General features: G+C 47.8%; 1 protein-coding gene and 1 long non-coding RNA gene across 7 annotated transcripts in view; one reads left to right on the top strand and one right to left on the bottom strand.

The window, feature by feature from the left end:
- Positions 1-610: 610 nt before the first annotated feature.
- LOC114806418 lies at positions 611-15,888 on the bottom strand. The gene is made up of 4 exons (XR_003754452.1): positions 15,566-15,888; positions 7,520-7,628; positions 1,521-1,621; positions 611-934 (listed from the first exon to the last, which is right to left on the bottom strand). It is a non-coding gene; the product is annotated as an uncharacterized LOC114806418 (long non-coding RNA).
- A 237-nt stretch (positions 15,889-16,125) lies between these two features.
- EDEM1 (ER degradation enhancing alpha-mannosidase like protein 1) overlaps positions 16,126-19,999 on the top strand; it is a 31,794-nt gene continuing 27,920 nt past the window's right edge. For 3 of the 6 annotated variants that reach the window (XM_029050779.2, XM_029050780.2, XM_029050777.2), the window contains exon 1: positions 16,127-16,795. In XM_029050779.2, the coding sequence (XP_028906612.1) occupies positions 16,236-16,795 (560 nt within the window). In that variant the 5' untranslated portion in view covers positions 16,127-16,235. Of the gene's footprint in view, positions 16,796-19,999 lie in introns of all 6 variants that reach the window. The other 3 variants (XM_029050783.2, XM_029050778.2, XM_029050781.2) reach the window with 2 other exon arrangements.

The raw sequence follows: 19,999 nt of genomic DNA, 5'->3' as shown, positions 1-19,999 counted from the left end.
GTGCTTAATGCAATGCTCTGAACACAATAAGCACTTAATAAATATAGATTGAAAGTGAAAAGCAAACTAAATTTGAATTCCCTCTATATGGAAAAAATAAGCAAAATGCTTGGAAAAATTCAGGTCAGTGTTCCCAATGAGCTAACACCTTGAGTCTTCACATTCCATTTTTTAATTTTATTTGATTCTAGAGTTGTTGATTCAGTTGATTTCTCATCAGGACCAGGTCAATAACAGGTGATTCTTACAGAATAGGAACTGTCCACTGTCGATATGGCAACTGCTTAAGAAATGGACTATTATTGATGCTGTGTATTGAAACGTTTTTTACGTCATAAAAATAGCCATTAGTAGTAGCAACGGTATTTAAGCACTTACAATGTGCCAAGCACTGTACTAAGTGCTGGGATAGATACAAGATAATCAGATCCCACGTGGGGTTCTCAAGTCTAAGTAGGAGGCAAGACAGGTATTGAATCCCCATTTTGCAGATGAGGGAACTGAGTCACAGAAGTCAAGTGACTTGCCCAAGGTCACACAACAGATGTGTGGCAGAGCCAGGATTAGAGCCCAGGTCCTCTGACTCCCCAGTCCATTCTCTTCCCACTAGGCCACACTGCTTCTTAGACACTTTTTTTTTTTTTAGTATTAAAGAAAATGAATGAATTGGGTCACAGACATGATTCTGTGGAAATAAGGGCAGGTTGCCTAGACTACCAGCACTGTGTTGCTTGGACTATTTTAGCAGGTGGGTGAGAGGCTAAGCTTCCCAGCCTCTCACCCACCTGCTGAAATAATCTAAGGAAATAGGCACTATTAACTGCTTTCTAATAGAGTCCAGTGTGTGCTCATATTTTTAAAATTGGAGCTGAAGTACTAAGGTCATCTGGTATAGTTGAGCCAGTTAGTCCTCCATTTCATGGGATCGCCATACCTGCAGGTAAGGGAGAGGAGGTGAAATGCAAATGCTACTTGTTAGCAGTTCTTGGAAAGGTTAAAGAGTGAGTTTTGGGTGATTTCTAGATTATTTGTACAGTACGTTTTATCTTCCCTCCCACCTTACCCTAGATAATTGAGCAGGGTGAGAAAGGTTAGCTTGTTAAATTGTGCATCTTGTACCCAAATGACTGGACATCAAGAAACCTCCGTTAGGTATCATCGTCTAAGACAGCTGGCTTGATCCAGAATGCCTTCATTGTAAATAGGATGCAGGTAAAACTTCTGCTTTTGAGTGGAAGGAAATTGATTTGTCTTCTATCATGGTTTGAAATAAGTGTTTTAGAGTTTCCAATGCTCTTCTTATTTCATTGACTGAGTCTGCAAGGGTGGTCTTTTTTTTGACTTTTTTTTCCAGTGGAAAAATTCTGGTTTTAATCTGAATGTGCACAGTTTCTCTAACCTTTGGTGCGTTTCCAACTTCAGCAAGGGTATCTCCTTGCAGACAAAGTTGCTGTAGCCGTGTACCGCTAGTGACAAGTACCTTTTCAGAGTCCACCCCCAGAACCCTGACAGTTGCTCACCTGGCTGCATTTGAGGCCTTTCTCATCCTGCCCCTTCATCCTGGTAGCCCTGAAAAACTGGGCAGTCCTTGGAAGCAGGCCACCTGGCTAGTGGAGTTCTGCTGAGGGAAGGAATGTAAAAGATAGAACGCTGGGACTAGCTGTTTTAGCCACTTCCATGACATCCTTTCCCCTAATAGTAAACTGTATTACAAAACAAGGCAGCCTCAAGGGCTCCCCCTAAATCTAGATTGCAAATTCTTAGCAAGTCAGAGTTTAAGTTCAACAGCTGTTAATCAGGCAGACTTCTAGGCCGCACCCAAGGACACCATCCCCTAGGAATAGTCAACTGTATGACCTCAACCAAACCATTTTAGACATTCCTTGCTAACTTGCAAAACAAACAGAAAGCACTAGCCCCCCAACCCCCTTTCTTCAGTTGAAAAATGAGGCTGCAAAAGGAGCTGGATTCTGCAATATCTTTGGGCCTGGGAGTCGGAGGACCTGGGTTCTAATCTCGGCGCTGCTTCCTGTCTGCTGTGTGACCTTGGGCAGGTCACTTAACCTCTCGGGGGCTCAGGCGTCCTCATCTGCAAAACAGAAATTCAATACTTGTTCTCTCTCCTACTCAGACTTAGTCCCATGTGGGAGAGGGATTGTGTCTGACCGGATTGTATTGTATTCACCCTAGCACTTAGTACAGTGTTTTCCTTCTAGCCTTTGAGTTCGTTGGGGGCAGGGAATGTGCCTGTCTGTTGTATTTTCCCAAGCGCTTAGAACAGTGCTCTGCACACAGTAAGTGCTCAGTAAATACAAATGAATGTTTGGCACATAAGTAAGCACTTGCAGTCGTTATTGTTACCATTCAGATTCAACTAATGTGCATAGCCTTAAAATATCGGGAGCACTAGCAGAGAACTATGACCATTTTTATGATGGTAACCGGAGTTTTACTGGAAAAAAGACCTAATTACTAATTAAAATCTGACGGTTCCTTGAGAGCAAGGATCTTGTGTCCCAACTGTATTGTTCTCGCTCAAGCGCTCATTACAGTGTCCTGTACACAGTAAATGCTCAGCTAGAATTGATTGACTGCCAAACAGTTCTTATCTTCAAAACTAACCCTCTCCAGGAGGCTTTCCCCAATTGTTTTCTTCATTCCAAGTTATGTCTTCCCAACTGGTACTTTAGTACTTCTACGCCACCTCCATACTTTTCAGTCAGTTGATGGTATTTATTGAGTGCTTATTATGTGCAGAGCACTGTCCTAAGCAAGAGAGTATAATGCAACAGAATTAGCAGATGTGTTCCCAGCCCAGAACGAGCTTACAGGCTAGAGTATGGGTGTAATTCTCCACCATAAAGCTCTTGCTTCAAAATGGAGATATATATTAAGTTTTAGGATGACAGTAAAGCCCAGTAACTTAGGCAAGATTGCTTTAATGTTATGTGTGCCAGAGGTAAGTATGATGTTGGCTGTTGACATATTTGCATCATCTTGCCAGTACCAGAAAGGAGTAGTCTATCGAAGAAACACTTGTCTTGCGAATGTTGTGTGTGAGTCAAAAATAAAATTCAACCCTGAATAACAATATTGATAATAATTGTGGTATTTAAGTACCTACTGTATGTCCTGCACTGTACTAAGTTCTGAGGTAGAGACAAGATAAATCAGATATGCCCCTGCCCCAAGTAGGATGGAGAATTGATATTGAATCCCCATTTTGCAGATGAGGAAACTGAGGCCCAGAGAAGCTGTGAGTCCCCCAAAGGTCATACAGTAGGCAAATGGCAGAACTGGGTTTAGATCCCAGGTCCTTTACACCCAGGCCCATGCTCTTTCCACTAGGCCACACTGCTTTCCTATTTTAACCTGATTGTTACCCGAATTTTTTAAAAAATGTGATTACCCCCCTTCCCAAAATTTAACCCCTCTCTCTACCCCCAATCATCCCCAATCTATAACCTAAGTAGCTAGTAGAGTTGTGTGACTTGCAGGCATTTACTCTCCCCTTCTAGGCCAAACACAAGCTACAAGGCAGGTGAAGAGAAGACCTTCTAGGCCAAACACAAGCTACAAGGCAGATGAAGAGAAGACGAGCAGGGGCTGAAGTAGCTGCAAGGTGCAGCAGTTTTAGCAAGTAAGGGGATAGCTTGACTTCCCCTAGCGTTTTTCCTTTTTGGTAGGAAATGTGTCAAGCAACCTTTGTTAGAGGTCCCAAGGGAATTGACCCTCCCCAGAAAGCGGAAGTGACATTTTGTCAGTTGCCTCAATATAAAGAGCATAAGCATTTCCTTTTCCCCCACACAGTAGAGAAGCAGCATCACCTAGTGGATGGAGCACGGGCACCGTGGCTCAGTGGAAGGAGCATGGGCTTGGGAGTCAGAGGTCATGGGTTCTAATCCCTGCTCTGCCACTTATCTGCTGTGTGACCTTGGGCAAGTCACCTAACTTCTCTGTGCTTCAGTTACCTCATCTGTAAAATGGGGATTAAGACTGTGAGCCCCACGTGGGCAATTTGATAATCTTGTATCAATGCCCATGCTTAAAACAGTGCTTGGCACATAGTAAGCATTTAACAAATACCACAATTGGCATTATTATTAGGACCTGCGTTCTAATTCCGGCACCACCACTTGTCTGCTATGTGACCTAGGACAAGTCACTTCACTTCTCTGTGCCTCAGTTACTTCATTTGTAAAATGGGGATTAAGACTGTGAGTCCCATGTGGGAGAGGAACTGTGTCCAACCTGATTAGCATGTATCTACTCCAGTGCTTAGTACAGTGCCTGGCACATAGTAAGCCCTGAACAAATACCATAAAAAAGCCATTATTTTATTGACTTCAATGATGTTACCCCTCAGCCTGTGCCTTTCCAAACTGGGATTCCTAACCCTTTCTCTTCTGCTGCACAGATCAGTGTTGGTATTTAGTGAGCCCTTACTGTGTGCTTAGCACTGTACTAATTGCTTAAGAGAGTACAATGCAAAAATACACATTTCTCTTAAGAAGCTTCTCCACTGCCCTGGTCATCTTGCTTCTGTAGTCTGTATCTTCTCCATTCCTATTTTCTTCCTGCGCCAAGCAGCACTGCTTGAGCACACTATTCTTTTCCTCGAGCGGCAAAATTGTACCTTTTATTTTCTTTCTCGACCCCTTCCTGATGATAGCCATCATTTGATTGGCCCATAGGGCAGCTGCCATGGATTAGACTCATAACTTGAGAAGAACTGTCAATGATGCTCTTCATTGCTCTTTCCTGCATCATCACTGACAGCTCAGAGCCCCTCAAGAGGTAGTTGAGATTTGAATTATTTTTCCTTTGGTGCATTACCTCACACTTGCTCCCACCCCAATTCTGCCATTTTTCATCCTATTTGGTCTTTCCTGCAGTTTATCCCCAACCAAATGGCATCGTCCATTTTAAATGTCACCTATGAATCGATACTTATTGAGCGCGTACTGTAGGTAGAGTGCAGTACAAAGTTCTCAAGAGACTACAATGCAACAGAATTACTAGTCATGATCCCCTGCCCTCAAGGAGCTTACAGTGTAGTGGGATCTATTCATTCATTCATACATTCAATCATATTTATTGAGCGCTTACTATGTGCAGAGCACTGTACTAAGCACTTGGAATGTACAATTTGGCAACAGTTAAAGACAATCCCTGACCAATAAAGGGCTCACAGTCTAAACAGGGGAGACAGTAAAACAAAACAAGTAGTCTGGCGTAAATATCAAGATAAATAGAATCATATATATATACACATCATTAACAATATAGATAATATATACAAATATGCACAGTGCTGTGGGGAGGGGAAGGGGGAAGAGCAGAGGGTGGGAGAAGGGGGAATGGGGAGGGGAGGAGGTGCAGAGGGAAAAGGGGGGGCTCAGTCTGGGAAGGTCTCCTAAAGGAGGTGAGCTCTCAGTAGGACTTTGAAGTGAGGAAGAGAGTTTGATGGATGTGAGGAAGGAGGGCATTCCAGGACAACGGTAGGACGTGGGCCAGGGGTTGACGGTGGGACAGGCTAGAACGGGGGACCTGAGGAGGTGAGTGGCAGAATAGCGGAGTGTATGGGGTGGGCAGAAGAAGGAGAGAAGGGAGGTGATGTAGGAGGGGGCATGGTGATGGAGAGCTTTGAAGCCAAGAGTGAGGAGTTTTTGTTTTATGTGAAGGTTGATAGGTGACCACTGGAGGTTTTTGAGGAGGGGAGTGACCTGCCCAGAACATTTCTGTAGGAAGATGATCCGGGCAGCGGAATGAAGAATAGACTGGAGCGGGGAGAGACAGAAGGAAGGGAGATCAGAGAGGAGGCTGACACAATAATCCAGTCAGGATATTATGAGAGCCATGTACCAGCAAGGTAACAGTTTGGATGGAGAGGAAGGGACGGATCTTTGCGATATTGTGAAGGTGAGACCGGCAGGTGTTGGTGACAAATTGGATGTGTGGGGTGAATGAGAGAGCAGAGTTAAGGATGACACCAAGGTTGCAGGCCTGTGAGACAGGAAAGATGGTAGTGCCATCCACAGAGATAGGGAAGTCAGGGAGAGGACAGGGTTTGGGAGGGAAGATAAGGAGCTCAGTCTTAGACATGTTGAGTTTTAGGTGGTGGGCAGACATCCAGGTGGAGATGTCCTGAAGGCAGGAGGAGATACGAGCCTGGAGGGAGGGGGAGAGAACAGGGGAGGAGATGTAGATTTGGGTGTCATCTGTGTAGAGATGATAGTTGAAGCTGTGGGAGATACATTGCACATTCTGTCTTTCAGATCACACATGGAAAGAAGTTACAACTGCCCCCAATGGAGCCTCACTACATTTTTCCATTCTGCAAAATGGCCCTTTATCCCTAGACTTTTGTTCCTTTAATTTAGCTGGGTTGTTTTTTTTTTTTAACCCATGGCAGAATTTACTTCCAATGCTATGATTGCTCAGTTTATAAAAAAGCTTTCAAAGGCCTTTTTATGGTATATGTTAAGCGCTTACTCTGTACCAGGCACTGTCCTAAGCGGTGGGGTAGATACAAAATAATGAGGTTGGACGGAGTCGGTGTCCCACGTGGGACTCAGGGTCTTAATCCCCCTTTTTCAGATGAGGTCACTGAGGCCCAGAAAAGTTGTTACTTGCTCAAGCCCACAGCACACGAGTGGTGGAGCTGGGATTAGAACCCAGGTCTTTCTGACTTCCAGGCCTGTGCCCTATCCATTAGCCCACACTGCTTCTCATTATTCTGAATCCTGTGTATCGTCTCAACCAGCAATTGGGAAAGGGCTGGTTGGAGGTGGGAAGGTTGTGCCAGCACAGGCGTTGGATAGTACAGTGCTCTGCACACAGTAAGTGCTCAATAAATACGACTCAATGAATGAAAGGAGAGCCTGGGCCATAAAAATGAGGAAAACTTTAGCAATACTTCCCAATCTTTGGAGTTCAAATCTCTGAAGGAGAAGAGAAGGGAGCAGGTTTCTCTCAGTAGTTACCAGTAGTTACAATAGACCATACCCTGTCTGAATAATCACAAATCTGAAATTACTGGAACAGCTGTGGTATTTCCTAAGTGCTTACTATGTGCCAAGCACTGTACTAAACACTGAGGTAGGTATAGTATTTGCAGACTGGACACAGTCCCTGTGCCACCTGGAGTTCACAGTCTAAGTAGGAGGGAGAGAAGAAAACTGAGGCATAGAGGAGTTAAGCCATTTTCCCATGGTCACACAGCAGGTAAGCAGGCATTAGAACCCAGGTTCTCTGACTCCCAGGCCTGTGCTCTTTTCACTAGACCACACAGCTTCTCAGTTACTCAGTTACTCCAGTGTAAATGAACCATTGACACATATTGAATGACAGGCAGTGTACTAAACATGAGGGACAGTCTTGTTTTATGCTGTCGACTCGTGTCTGAACCATAGCGACGCCTGGGACACATCTCTCCCAGAATGCCCCACCTCCATCTTCTATCGTTTCGGTAGTGTATCCATGGAGTTTTCTTGGTAAAAATATGGAAGTGATTTACCATTGCCTCCTTCTGTGCAGTAAACTTCAGTCTCTATCCTCCAGTCTCTCCCAAGCCACTGCTGCCAGGCACAGGTGAGTAGCAAGGTGCTCTTCCAATAGCTTGTAATCTAATAGGGGAAGCAGACAAATTTAAAATCCCTTCCTCGCAACTGTAGTTGTATATTACATTACAGTATGGCATCCTGAAAGGTTTATTAGTGTTTGGTTAATGAGAAATGGTCTTAAACTACACAATGGTGATTTCAAATATTGGTATTTGGTAAACGGTTACTATATGCCAAACACTGTACTAAGTGCTGGAGTAGATACAAGATAATTAGTTGAACACAGTCTCTGTCCCACCTGGGACTCATAGTCCAAGTGGGAGGAAGAACAGGTATTGAATCTCCATTTTGCAGATGAGGGAACTGAAACACAGAGAAGTTAATTGACTTGCCTAAGGTCTCACAGCTGCAAGTGGTAGAGCTGGTTTTTAGAACCCAGGTTCTCTGCCGCCAAGGCCCATGCTCTTTCTGCTAGGCCACATTACTTCCCAACCTGAGTTTGATACGATGGCACCATGCATGAGGAATTTTAACAGGATCAAATCTCATGAGAACAAGTTAAGGGCTAGGTCCTTATTTTTTGTTACGTTGACCAGTAAAGGGAAGATCCCTGAAGATGGTTTACGAAGCATTTCATTTTGAAAGGCTGTCCTAAATTGATACTAAGGCTGGTTTGTGCAGAGGAAATATCATTTGAGGTGCCATAGTAAGATTACAAAATAGAAATTAAGGGTCAGTAATTTGAAATGACACCTCCTGCAGAGTTGGTGTGGCTCAAGTGGTTCAACCAGCTCTCTGGGAGTTTATAACCACCTCCGCCCTTCTTAGATTTTTTCAGTACTGATTCACACAGTCCTATCCTGTCCCCACATGTAAGGAAATCATCTTACTTGCGTACGACCTACATCACAAGTTTTCCTGGTTTCTCTTTTCCTGTAATACACCTTGCCATAACAATTGAAACTTTCCTTTGAAATCAGGGGGAACTCTAGGGCCTTTTAATTCTCAGAAATTTCAGCTATACCATCAATCAATCAATTGTATTTTTCGAGGGTTTACTGAGTACAGAGCAGTGTACTAAGCGCTTGGAAGAGTACGATAGAACAGAGTTGGTAGACACGTTCCCTGACCAAGATGAGCTTACAGACTAGAGGGGGAGACAGACATTAATATGAATAAATGAATTACAGATATGTACATAAGTGATGTGGGGCTGAGGGAGGAGTTCAAGTCCAAGTGCAAGGGGAACACAGGAGGGAGTGGCAGGAGAGGAACTAAGGGTTTAGTTGGGGAAGGTCTTTTGGAGATGTGCTTTTAATAAACTTTTGAAGGTGGGGAGGGTGATTGTCAGATATGAAGAGGGAGGGCTTTCCAGGCCAGAGGCAGGACGTGGGTGAGAGGTCAGCGTCCAGATAGACAAGCTCGAGATACAGTGAGTAGGTTGGCATTAGAGGAGTGAAGTATGCAGTCTGGTTGTGGTAGGAAATTGGAGGGAAGGTAGGAGGGGCCAAGATGATTGAGTGCTTTAAAGTCTGTTGCGAGGAGTTTCTGTTGGATGTGGGGGTGGATGGGCAATCACTGGAGGTTGTTAAGGAGTTGGGGAATATGGACTGAAAGGTTTTGTAGAAAAATGATCCGGGCAGCAGAGTGAAGCATGGACTGGAGTGGGGAAAGACAGGAGGCAAGGAGGTCAGCAAGGAGGCTGATGCAATAATCAAGGCGGGATAGGATAAACGCTTTGATTAACGTGAGAGCAGTTTGGATGGAGAGGAAAGGGCGGATTTTAGCCATGTTGTGAAGGTTGAACTGACAGGATTTGGTGAAAGATTGTATCTGTGGGTTGAATGAGGGAGTAGAGTGGAGGATAACACAAAGGTTATAAGGGCTTGTGAAACAGGGACGGTGGTGGTGCTGTCGATAGTGATAGGAAAATTAGGGAGAGGACAGAGTTTGGGTGGGACGGTAAGTAGTTCTGTTTTAGATATGTTAAATTGGTGCTGTCAGTGGGACATCTAAGGAGAGATGTCCTGAAGGCAGGAGGAAATGTGAGATTGCAGAAGAGGAGAGAGCTCAGAGCTGGAGACGTAGATTTGGGAATCATCCAAATAGAGATGATAAATTGAAGGCTTGGGAGCAAATGAGTTCTCCAAGGGAGTGGCTGTAGATGGAGACTAGAAGGGGACCCCAAACTGAGCCTTGAGGGACTCCCACAGTTAGTGGGGGGGTGGGGGCAGAGGAAGAACCCATGGAAGAGACAGAATCAGCAGCCAGAGAGATAGGAGGGGAACCAGGGGAGGACGGTGTCAGTGGCTTAGTGGAAAGAGCACAGGCTTGGAAGTCAGAGGACGTGGGTTCTAATCCCAACTTTGCCACTTGTCTGCTGGCAAACAAGCAGTTCCCTCAGTTCCCTCATCTGTAAAATGGGGATTAAGACTCTGAGCCCCACGTGGGACAATGTCATTACCTTGTATCTACCCCAGCGCTTAAAATAGTGCTTGGCAAATAGTAAGCGCTTAACAAATACCATAATTATTATTATTATTATTAAAGGCAATGTTGGATAACGTTTCCAGGAGGAGGTGGTAGACATTGTCAAAGGCAGCATACCATGATCTTGTCATTTCCTGAAAGCATCATTATGTCATCAGTTGCTGGCATAAACATATAAACATGTTAGTTAATAATAATGTTGGTATTTGTTAAGCGCTTACTATGTGCCGAGCACTGTTCTAAGCGCTGGGGTAGACACAGGGGAATCAGGATGTCCCACGTGGGGCTCACAGTCTTAATCCCCATTTTACAGATGAGGTAACTGAGGCACAGAGAAGTTAAGTGACTTGCCCACAGTCACACAGCTGACAAGTGGCCAAGCTGGGATTCGAACCCATGACCTCTGACTCCCAAGCCCATGCTCTTTCCACTATTGGTTGGAAGTGGAGCATAAGAATTATTTTGGATGTGTGTTCTTTCATCATGCACAGTTTCTTAGGGGCTAGTTCAGATGTGAAAAGTACTAGCTACTCCCTCCAACAATTTTCAAACCAATTTTACAAAGTCATAAGTGTTCCGAAAATAGGAGGACTTGCCTGGGGCAAATTTTGTATCCGTTAGAAAAATTATTTCTTAATGGCTTAATTAAATCTAGATCATTGAGTGAGATATGGAGTCTACTTTTTTTTCGAACTAATGAGGGGTATTTGCTACTAGTACAAAACTTAGAATGAGTTTTGGGAGATAAGTTTTTGTTCTTTTTTTTTTCTGTACCATGTTGAACTTGTACGTGTCACCTGTTAGCACAGGATCTATTCAACTGACAGTTACTGGATGCCTGTAGTGCTCCCTTTCCCATGTTGCCAGTCTGCCTACATGGACTTTAGGCTCTCGGGCCTCCCCAGTATCTATATCAAAGCTATTGATTGAGCACCTACTACTGTGTACCTAGCATTGTATTGGTCCTTGGGCACATACAGAAGAAAAAAAGGATTACTGCCCTCGAAGGAGCTTATTATCTAATGGAGGAGATAGGCATAAATAATGGTTGAGAGCGAGAGAGTAGATAGAAATAATAATCACAAGTGATAGATAAATGATAATTTTGGTACTCGTTAAGCACCTACTATGTGCCAAGAACTGAACCGAGCACTGGGGTAGAGACAAATTGATTACAAACATACAAACAGGTGACTACTGAAGTGGCTGAATGGATTGCTTCCTGTATCACAAGCCCGTAACCTTGGCCTTATCCTTGACTCCTCTCATTCAACCCACATACTCAATCCGTCATCAACTCCTGTCAGTCCAACCTTCACAATTTCACTAAAATCCGCCCTTTCCTCTCCATCCATACTGCTACCACCTTTAATCCAAGCACTCATCCTAGCCCACCTGGATTACTACATCAGCCTCCCTGCTGACTTCCCAGCCTCCTGTCTTTCTCCACTCCAGTCAATACTTCACTCTGCTGCCCGGATCATTTTCCTACAAAAGCATTGTGGATAACGTCACCCCGCTCCTCAAAAAACTCCAGTGGTTGCCTGTATCAAACAAAAACTCCATATCAAACAAAAACTCTTCTCCATTGGTTTTAAAGCACTCCATCACCTTGACCCCTCCTACCTCACCTCACTTCTCTCCTACAACCCAGCCCGCACACTTCACTTCTCTAGTGCTAACCTTCTCACTGTGCCTCGATCTTGCCCGCCTCGCCACCGACCCCTAGCCCATGTCCTGCCTCTGGCCTGGATCTTAGTCCAGTGCTCTGCACACAGTAAGCGCTCAATAAATACGGCTGAATGAATGGAACACCCTCCCACCCCTAATCTGGCAGACAACCACTCCCTTGCTTCAAAGTCTTATTGAAGGCACATCTCCTCCAAGAGGTCTTCCCAGACTAAGCCCCTCTTTTCCTCATCTTCCACTCCCTTCTGCACACCCTGACTTGCTCCCTTTGCTCTTCCCCCTTCCCAACCCCAAAGCACTTATATACATATTTGTATTTTTATTTTTTCCTTTGCTCTTCCCCCGCCTCCCAAAGCACCTATGTACATATCTGGAATTTTATTTATTTGTATTGATGTCTGTCTCCCCCACTGTAAATCTTGAGCTCATTGTAAGCAAGGAATGTCACTGTTTATTATATTGTACTTTCCCGAGTGCTTAGTACAGTGCTCTGGACACAGTAGGCACTTGATAAATATGATTGGATGAATGATGAATTGTATGAACAGGTAGGTAGGCAGGGTGATCTCACAGAGACCCCTGAACCCCCTCCACTTATCCCAGGCCATCATGTCCCATTTGGCTTCCCTACCTATCCTCCCTTCTCTTGATACACGAATCCATGCTCTCAATTTTGACCTCTCCACCTAATTCAACTCCCTCTCCCCACCATCCCTCCACTGATCTCCCACGAGCAACCCCTGCCCATGGATCCCTTCCACAGTACACTTCCGATCAATCACACTGAGAAGCAGCGTGGTCTAGTGGATAGAGCACGGGCCTAGAGTCAGAAGGGCCTGGGTTCTAATTCCAGCTCCGCCGCTTGTCTGCTGTGTGACCTTGGGCAAGTCAGTTCAATTCTCCGCCCCTCAGTTACCTCACCTGTAAAATGGGGATTAAAACTGTGGGACAGGGACTGTGTCCAACCGGGTTATCTTCTATCTACCAAAGGACTTAGCACAGTGCCTGGCACATGGTGTGCTCTTAACAAATACCATAAAAAAATTGAGTGCTCACTGTGTGCAGAGCACTGCACTAACCAGTTAGGGAAGTGCAATACAACAGAGTTGGTAGCAGCAATCCTTGCCCACAAGGAGCTTTCAGCCTACTGTAGGAGACAGTAAAATAGATTAGAGATAGGGAAAATAATAGAGTATAAGGATATTTAGGTAAGCACTGTGAGGGCGAGTGAGTCACAGAGTGCTTAAGAAGTACACAGCCACATTTACAGTTGACGCACGGAAGCGGAGCAGAGAGGAGGGGGGAGGGTAGGGGAAATAAAGGGCTTGGTCTGAGAAGGTCTCTTGGGAGAGATGTGATTTTTAGGAGGGTTTTGATGGTGAAGAGAGTTGTAGACTGTCAGAGAAGCAGTGTAGCCTAGAGGAACGAGCATGGGCCTGGAAGTCAGAGGACCTCAATTCTACTCCCGGCTCTGCCGCGTGTCTGCTGTGTGACCTTGGGCAAGTCACTTCTCTGCGCCTCAGTTACCTCATTTGTAAAATGGGGATTAAATCTTCCTTCCTCCCTCCTACTTAGACTATGAGCCCCATGTGGGACAGGGACTGTGTCCAAACTGATCAACTTGTATCTTCCCCAGCGCTTAGAACCGTACTTGGCGCATAGAAAGTGCTTAACAAAAACCATAACAACTACCATAATAATGATATGAAAGGGGAAGGAGTTCCAGGCCCGGAAGAGAACCAAACAAAGGGGTCGGTGGCAGGATAGACAAGATCAAGTTATAGTGAGTAGGTTGATGTTAGAGCCGAGTGGGCAGGTTGATTTGTAGTAGCAAATCCGTGAGGTTAGGTAGGAGAGATAGAGTTGATTGAGTACCTTAAAGCACCTCTAGGTTGTGAACTCATCGTGTGCCGAGAACTTGTCTACCAACCCTGTTAAATGGTACTCTCCTAAGCGCTCAAATAAGCACTCAATAAACAGCATTGATTGGTTGGAGGTGAGGAATTTCTGTTTAATGAAGTGGTGAATGGGCAACCATGGGGTTTTTTTGAGGAGTCGGGCAATATGGACCGAACTTTTTTTAGAAAAATGATCTGGGCAGCAGAGTGAAGTATGAACTGGTCTGGGCTGTGCCCGTCATTGGGCAGGGATTGTCTCTATCTGTTGCCGAATTGTACATTCCAAGCGCTTAGTACAGTGCTCTGCACATAGTAAGTGTTCAATAAATACTACTGAATGAAGAAGATTCAGGGAGGGCAGTGAGGAGGCTGATGGAGTAGTCACGGTGGGAAATACTGAGCGCTTGGAGTGGGGTAGTAGCAATTTGGATGGAGAGGAAAGGGCGGATTCCAGAGATGTTGCAAAGGTAGAACTGCCAGGATTTTGTGACAGACTGAATGGGCACTCCCGTCATGGGGTGCTGTTGGTGGAAATCCAGACACTGGGCTGACATTACTCACTCCAAATTCACCTTCACCAGCTATAACTCTACCCTCTTCTGCTCAACAACAGGACTTTACTGTCCTCATCAATTCCCACGGCACTGTATTCCACCAATTATTCCAGACCTTTAACTGCTTCCTGTAATCCCCTGTGTCCACCCCCCCTTCTCTTGCTGCGGATAATCTCGCCAATTTATCTGTTGACAAAATAGGAACCATCAGGCATGTCCTCTCCAAAATCTTCCCTCCATCCCTATTTGCTTCTTACACCAACATTCACTCTCTCCTCTTTCTCAGACATCTGGAGAGATCTGTCGCCTGCTTTCAAAATCTACTCGCCTCCATCTGCACTTCTGACCCTATCTCTTCTCTCCTTCTAAAGACACTTGTGCCCACTCTTCTTTCCCCACTGACTACCATCGTCAACCACTCAGTCTCTAATGGCTCCTTCCCCCTGCCTCCAAACTGGCCTGGGTTTTGCTTATCACAAAAAACTCCCAAAACCCCCAACCCACCCTGCTCTGGACCCCATTGCACTCTTCAGCCATTGCCTGTCATTCCTGCCTAAATTCCTCATATGGGTTGCATACACCTGCTGCCTCCACTTTCTCTCTTCCACAGTATGCTCCTCGAGGGCAGTCATCACTTATGCCAACTCTGCCGTTCTCTCCCAAGTGCTTAGAACAATTTTCTGCAGAGAGTTAGTGCTCCTACTGATGGAATGATTGAGTGCCTACTCTGTGCAAAGCACTGAACTGAGGTCTGGGAAAAAATAGATAGTGGCAGTGTTGGTGCCATGGGGTCATATGGCCTAAGGAAATGGGCCAAGTGAAGAGAGATCTTGTTGAAGCAGTGAGGGGCTAGTGGAAAGAGCAGGGGCCAGGTGGGGCGGGAAGGGGTGGGGTGTCAGAGAACCTGAGTTCCAATACCGGCACTGCCAGTTGCCTGCTGTGACCTTGGGCAAGTCACTTGACTTCTCCGAGCCTCAGTTTCCTCATCCCTCAAATGGAGATTCACCATCTGTTCTCCCTCTCACTTGAGACTGTCCCTTGGGGGGCAGAGACCGTGTCCGACCTGATTAACTTGTACCTACCCAGGCGCCTGGCACATAGTAAGTACTTAAATCCAATTTGAAGAAAAAGATCTAAGTGTTGGCGATTAGGGAGCTGTTTCAGAATCGGTTCTTCAACGTGGGGGTAGTTCGGTCCTGGTCATTCAGTTGTGACCACCGTAGGCTTGGGATTGTTCTTTTCTTTTTTTTTTTCCCCCATCTGTTTCTTCAGAGCCCCAGATTCCGGGAAGCTATGTCCTAATCACCAAGAACAGGGCTGCACGCGTGACGCGTGAAAAGGAGGAGTGGAAAGCGGGTGACTGACTTACTGGTCCGTCACATCCAGCTTGGCGAGCTGCCCAGGAGTCCTTGGGAGGGTTCCTCCCCCTGCGCCGAGCCCTCTCCCGTCACCGTGGCCGGGTCCGTCCCGGTCGGGCTGAGGAAACAGGGGGAGGGGAAGGGAAGGGCGGCGACCCGCGTCCGGCTGTCCGGCCTGACCCCGGGAGACAGGCCGCCCGTCCTCCGCGCCCCTCGCTCCCCGGCTTTGGAGCGACGGGCCGGCTCCCGCTCCCCGAGAGGTGTCACCTCCCGGCCAGCTCTCATTGGCTGGAAGTTGCCAGCGAATGGTTCCAATTTGCCACGCCAGCCCAGTGGCTTCCGTCCCTTCGGAGGGCAGGGCGCGGGGGGGCGGGGGTTGGCCCCGGTCCCAGCCGGCCTATGAGCCGGGGGGGGGGGGGGGCCCCCCCGGGCTCAGCGCCTCCGCCCCGCCCCCGCTCGGAGGGGACTGGCCATTCGGGTCCGCCGAGGGGCGGTCAGCGGTAACGGTGGACCGATCGCCGGCGCGTCACCGGGGAGTTGTTAAAGGGGAAGTGAGCGGGGCGGGGCGGAGCCGCCGAGCGAGCGAGCGGGGCGAGCCGGGCCGGGGTGGGAGCTGGCGGACGCTGGCGGGAGCCGGGAGTTCTCACGCTCCAAAATAATGCCCGCGGAGCCCGAGCGACAATGCAATGGAGGTCGCTCGTCCTGGGGCTGGTGCTGCTGAGGCTCGGCCTCCACGGGGTCCTATGGCTGGTCTTCGGGCTAGGACCCAGCATGGGTTTCTACCAGCGCTTCTCCATCAGCTTCGTCCTCCAGCGGCACGGGGTGGTGAAGATCTCGGTGCCCTTCTCGCCCTCGGCTCGGCCCGGTAGCAGAGAGGCGGCGTCCCCGTCCTGGCTGGAGTCCCCCCGGCACCGGCCGCGGAATCCCCAGCCGCCGCCGCGGCGGCGGCGGCGGCGGCGGCGGCCCGGGGGCCCCTCCGATTCGGGCCCCGAGTCCGGACTGTGCAGCGCGTCCCACTGGGGCTACCTGCTGGGCGGTCGGGGCCGGGCCGGGGCCGCCGGCGAGGACGAGTACGAGAAACGTTACAGCGGCGCCTTCCCTCCGCAGCTGCGGGCCCAGATGCGGGACCTGGCCCGCGGGATGTTCGTCTTCGGCTACGATAATTACATGGCCCACGCCTTCCCCGAGGACGAGCTCAACCCCATCCACTGTCGGGGCCGCGGCCCCGACCGGGGTGACCCGTAAGTTCCGGGGCGCGGGCGGGGAGGGGACGAGGGGCAGCCGGGCCCGGGGGCCGCCCCACCTAACTTGGAGGCGACCACTCGCCGGCAGCCGGCCCCATCGGGCCCAGCCGCGGGAGGGGGACGTGAGTCGCCAGAGGAAGGGACCCCCAGTGCTCTGCGATCGCTTGGGGGGAAGGCGCGGCACCTGTACGACACACACTCGGTGACTCCCGAGAGAAGCAGCCGGGGCCTAGTGGAAAAAGAGCCCGGGGCTGGCGGTCGGGACACCTGGGTTCTCGCCCCGGCCCCGCCGCTCCCCGGCTGGATGACACTGGACAGGGCCCTCCCCTGCTCCGGGCCTCAATTTCTTCACCTGTCAAATGGGGACTCGAGGCCCCTTCTCCCTCCCCAGCCTTGATCGGGGCAGGGGCTGGGTCGGATCTGATTCTTTAGCGCTTAGCACACGGTGCGTGGCAAATGTTAAGCCGGCCCGTCTGCGGTTATTACCAGAATTGCTGGATGCTTCCTCATTGCCCCTCGTACTCAGGACGCCCCTGGGCGCTGAGGGAGGAAGGGAGGGCGGAAGCAAGCGAGCTCTCCCTTTCCCGATCAAACAGCCTTGCCCACTCGGAGGGACCCTGTAAACCGAGGATCGGGTGAGTATCCCCTGCCCTGAACTCCCTTTTGCCCCACGCTCTTCCCCTTCCCGACCCAAACTCGGCCGCCTTAGTTGCCCTTCCTCGGTCTTGCGGCTTAGCAGCGTCGTTTGTCTCTATCGAACAGGGCCGGTCTTCCGGGGGGCGTTGCGAGTGAGTGTCTATAGCCACTCGATCTGGTTTGCTTGCTTCTGGGTCCGGACCGACCCCGATGTGACGCCGACAGGGCGGTGATGGAGCTTGCCTTTCATCGAATTAGTTCTACCCAACCATCTTGCACACATGTCAGTGGACATCTAATACGTCTAGAGTAATGTAGTCCTGAAAGGTATTACCGTTAACCAGAGAGGGTGAAGGCGAAAGGATAATAACGATGGCGTTGGTTAAGCGCTTACTAGGTGCAAAGCACTGTTCTAAGCGCTGGGAAGGTTACAGGGCGATCAGGTTGTCCCACGTGGGGCTCACAGTCCTAATGCCCATTTTACAGATGAGGTAACTGAGGCCCAGAGAAGTGAAGTGACTCGCCCCAAGTCACACAGTAGACAGCTTCCTCCACTAGTTCCTTGCCGCTTTGCCGTCTCAAAATACACTGCTGGATCCCAGTGACTGGGTTCCAAGTCAACATGCCACGCTTTTCCAGTATGGACGCTCAGCCATATGAAGCCCTTCTAGCCTGTAGCTTAGTTGCTGGCTACTCTAAGTGTCAAAGTCCAAGCGGCAGAGACCCGATTTCTCTGTCTCACTCACCGGCAGGACAGTTTCAAAGGTGAGCTGCCCCATTTACCTTTAACCTGTTGTGATCATGGGCCAAATAGCATGTGAATTGTGCAATCTGTTTCGTGATTTCTAAACTATCGAAAGAGTGCGAGTGAGCTCAGCTGTGCCGATAGTCGTGATGCTCGCTCAGTAGTTTTGAATATTTGGAATTGAGTTTTCTGGGTTTTTTTTTTTTTTTGGTGATTCACTAAAACAAAATGTCTACTTTCCAACCTCCCTACCCCCACCCCATCCTAGACCATGCAGTACAGGGAAGATGCGTGGCCTAGTTGACAGAGCACGGCCCTGGGAGTCAGAAGGTCCTCGGTTACCTCATCTGTAAAACGGGCATTAAGACTGTGAGCCCCATGTGGAACATGGATTGTGTCTAACCCGCTTACTTTGTATCTACCCCAGTGCTTAGAACAATGCCTGGCACGTAGCGTTTAACAAATACCATTGGAAAAAAAAAATCCTGTCCTTTTAGAATCCATTTCAGCTAGGCAGCTTGAGCTGTAGTCCAAATGTAATCTGAAAATTTGTTACTATTGTGAGAATTGTGAGAATTCTCCTCCCAAATTGTAATTTAGAGCCTTTGTTTTAAATGGTAGTTAGACCTATACCAGGCTGAATTCACAGCAATGGCACTTTGAGGAAACAGTGCTCATATCACTTTTCTGAAAAATCGTTTTACACACATCTCTCCAACTCCTCGAAAACCTCCAACGGTTACCTCTCCATCTCGGCATCAAGCAGAAACTCCTCACCTTCAGCTTTAAGGCACTCGATCAGCTCCCTCCCTCCCACCTATCCTCATCCCCTCTCACTACAACCCAGGCCACCCGCCTTGCTCTTCAAACACTGACCTACTCACTGTGCTTTACTCTGTTTTCTCTCACTGTCAACCCCTTGCTCATGCCCTCTTTCCAGCCTGAAACTCCCTCCCCATTCATATTGGCCAGATCACCACTCTCCCCATCTTCAAAGCCCTACCAAAATCAAATTTCTTCCAAGAAGCCTTCTCTAAATAACCACTCATCTCCCCACCCTATCCTCCCTCCCTTCTGCGTCGCTAATGCGCTTCAGTCCGAACCATCGAAAGCACTCTGATTCTCACCCCACCCCTTCTTACACAGAGCTTATACTCTGTTAGTTCCCCTACCTATAATTGATTTTAATGTCTGTCTTCCTCGCTAGACTGTAAACTCCTTGAGGGCAGGGGCAGTGTCCATTAACTCCATGAAAGAGAGACCTATGAGAAATTTTTGTTTAATTTCTTATTGTTTGTTAGTGAAATAAGAAGGAAACATCCTTTGTGAGCATCAAAATTTTTATAGCTTAAGATTAGATTTCCTTTTGCAGAATAAGGGGGAAAGGAAAGAGAGTAAAGGTAGAATTTCATAACTTTGTGATTCAGAGTATAATGGTGGCAAAGAAAATTTATTTTAAAAAATACATTTTAAAGTCCTCTGAAGAATTACAGCACCTTTGAAGTTAATGACCTTTGGATTTATTGGATTAAGCAGAAGTATGGTTTGGTCCTTTGGAAATGGTTTCTAACTGAAGGTTGTAGCATACATGGCTTGCAGGCAGAATGCCTTGGTTGTATTGTCCTGCCTGGTGTGCTGAACCAATTTATGCTTGAATATCGGCGTTAGCCATCAGGTAGTTTTGAAAAGCTCTCATGGATAGATTGCGAAGCTGAGAAACCGGGGGACAGGAGGAAAGAAGCTTGGGAAACGGGGCTGACTTCCTATGGTTATCAAAGTAAGCCACAACCTTAAGGCGGGGTTAGCCGTGTGGAACTTTC

This window comes from Ornithorhynchus anatinus, chromosome X1 (genome assembly GCF_004115215.2).
Source record: "Ornithorhynchus anatinus isolate Pmale09 chromosome X1, mOrnAna1.pri.v4, whole genome shotgun sequence".
Classification (NCBI taxonomy): domain Eukaryota; kingdom Metazoa; phylum Chordata; class Mammalia; order Monotremata; family Ornithorhynchidae; genus Ornithorhynchus; species Ornithorhynchus anatinus.
Note: the sequence above shows the minus strand (reverse complement) of the source record. Positions and strands in the feature narration are given on the sequence as shown.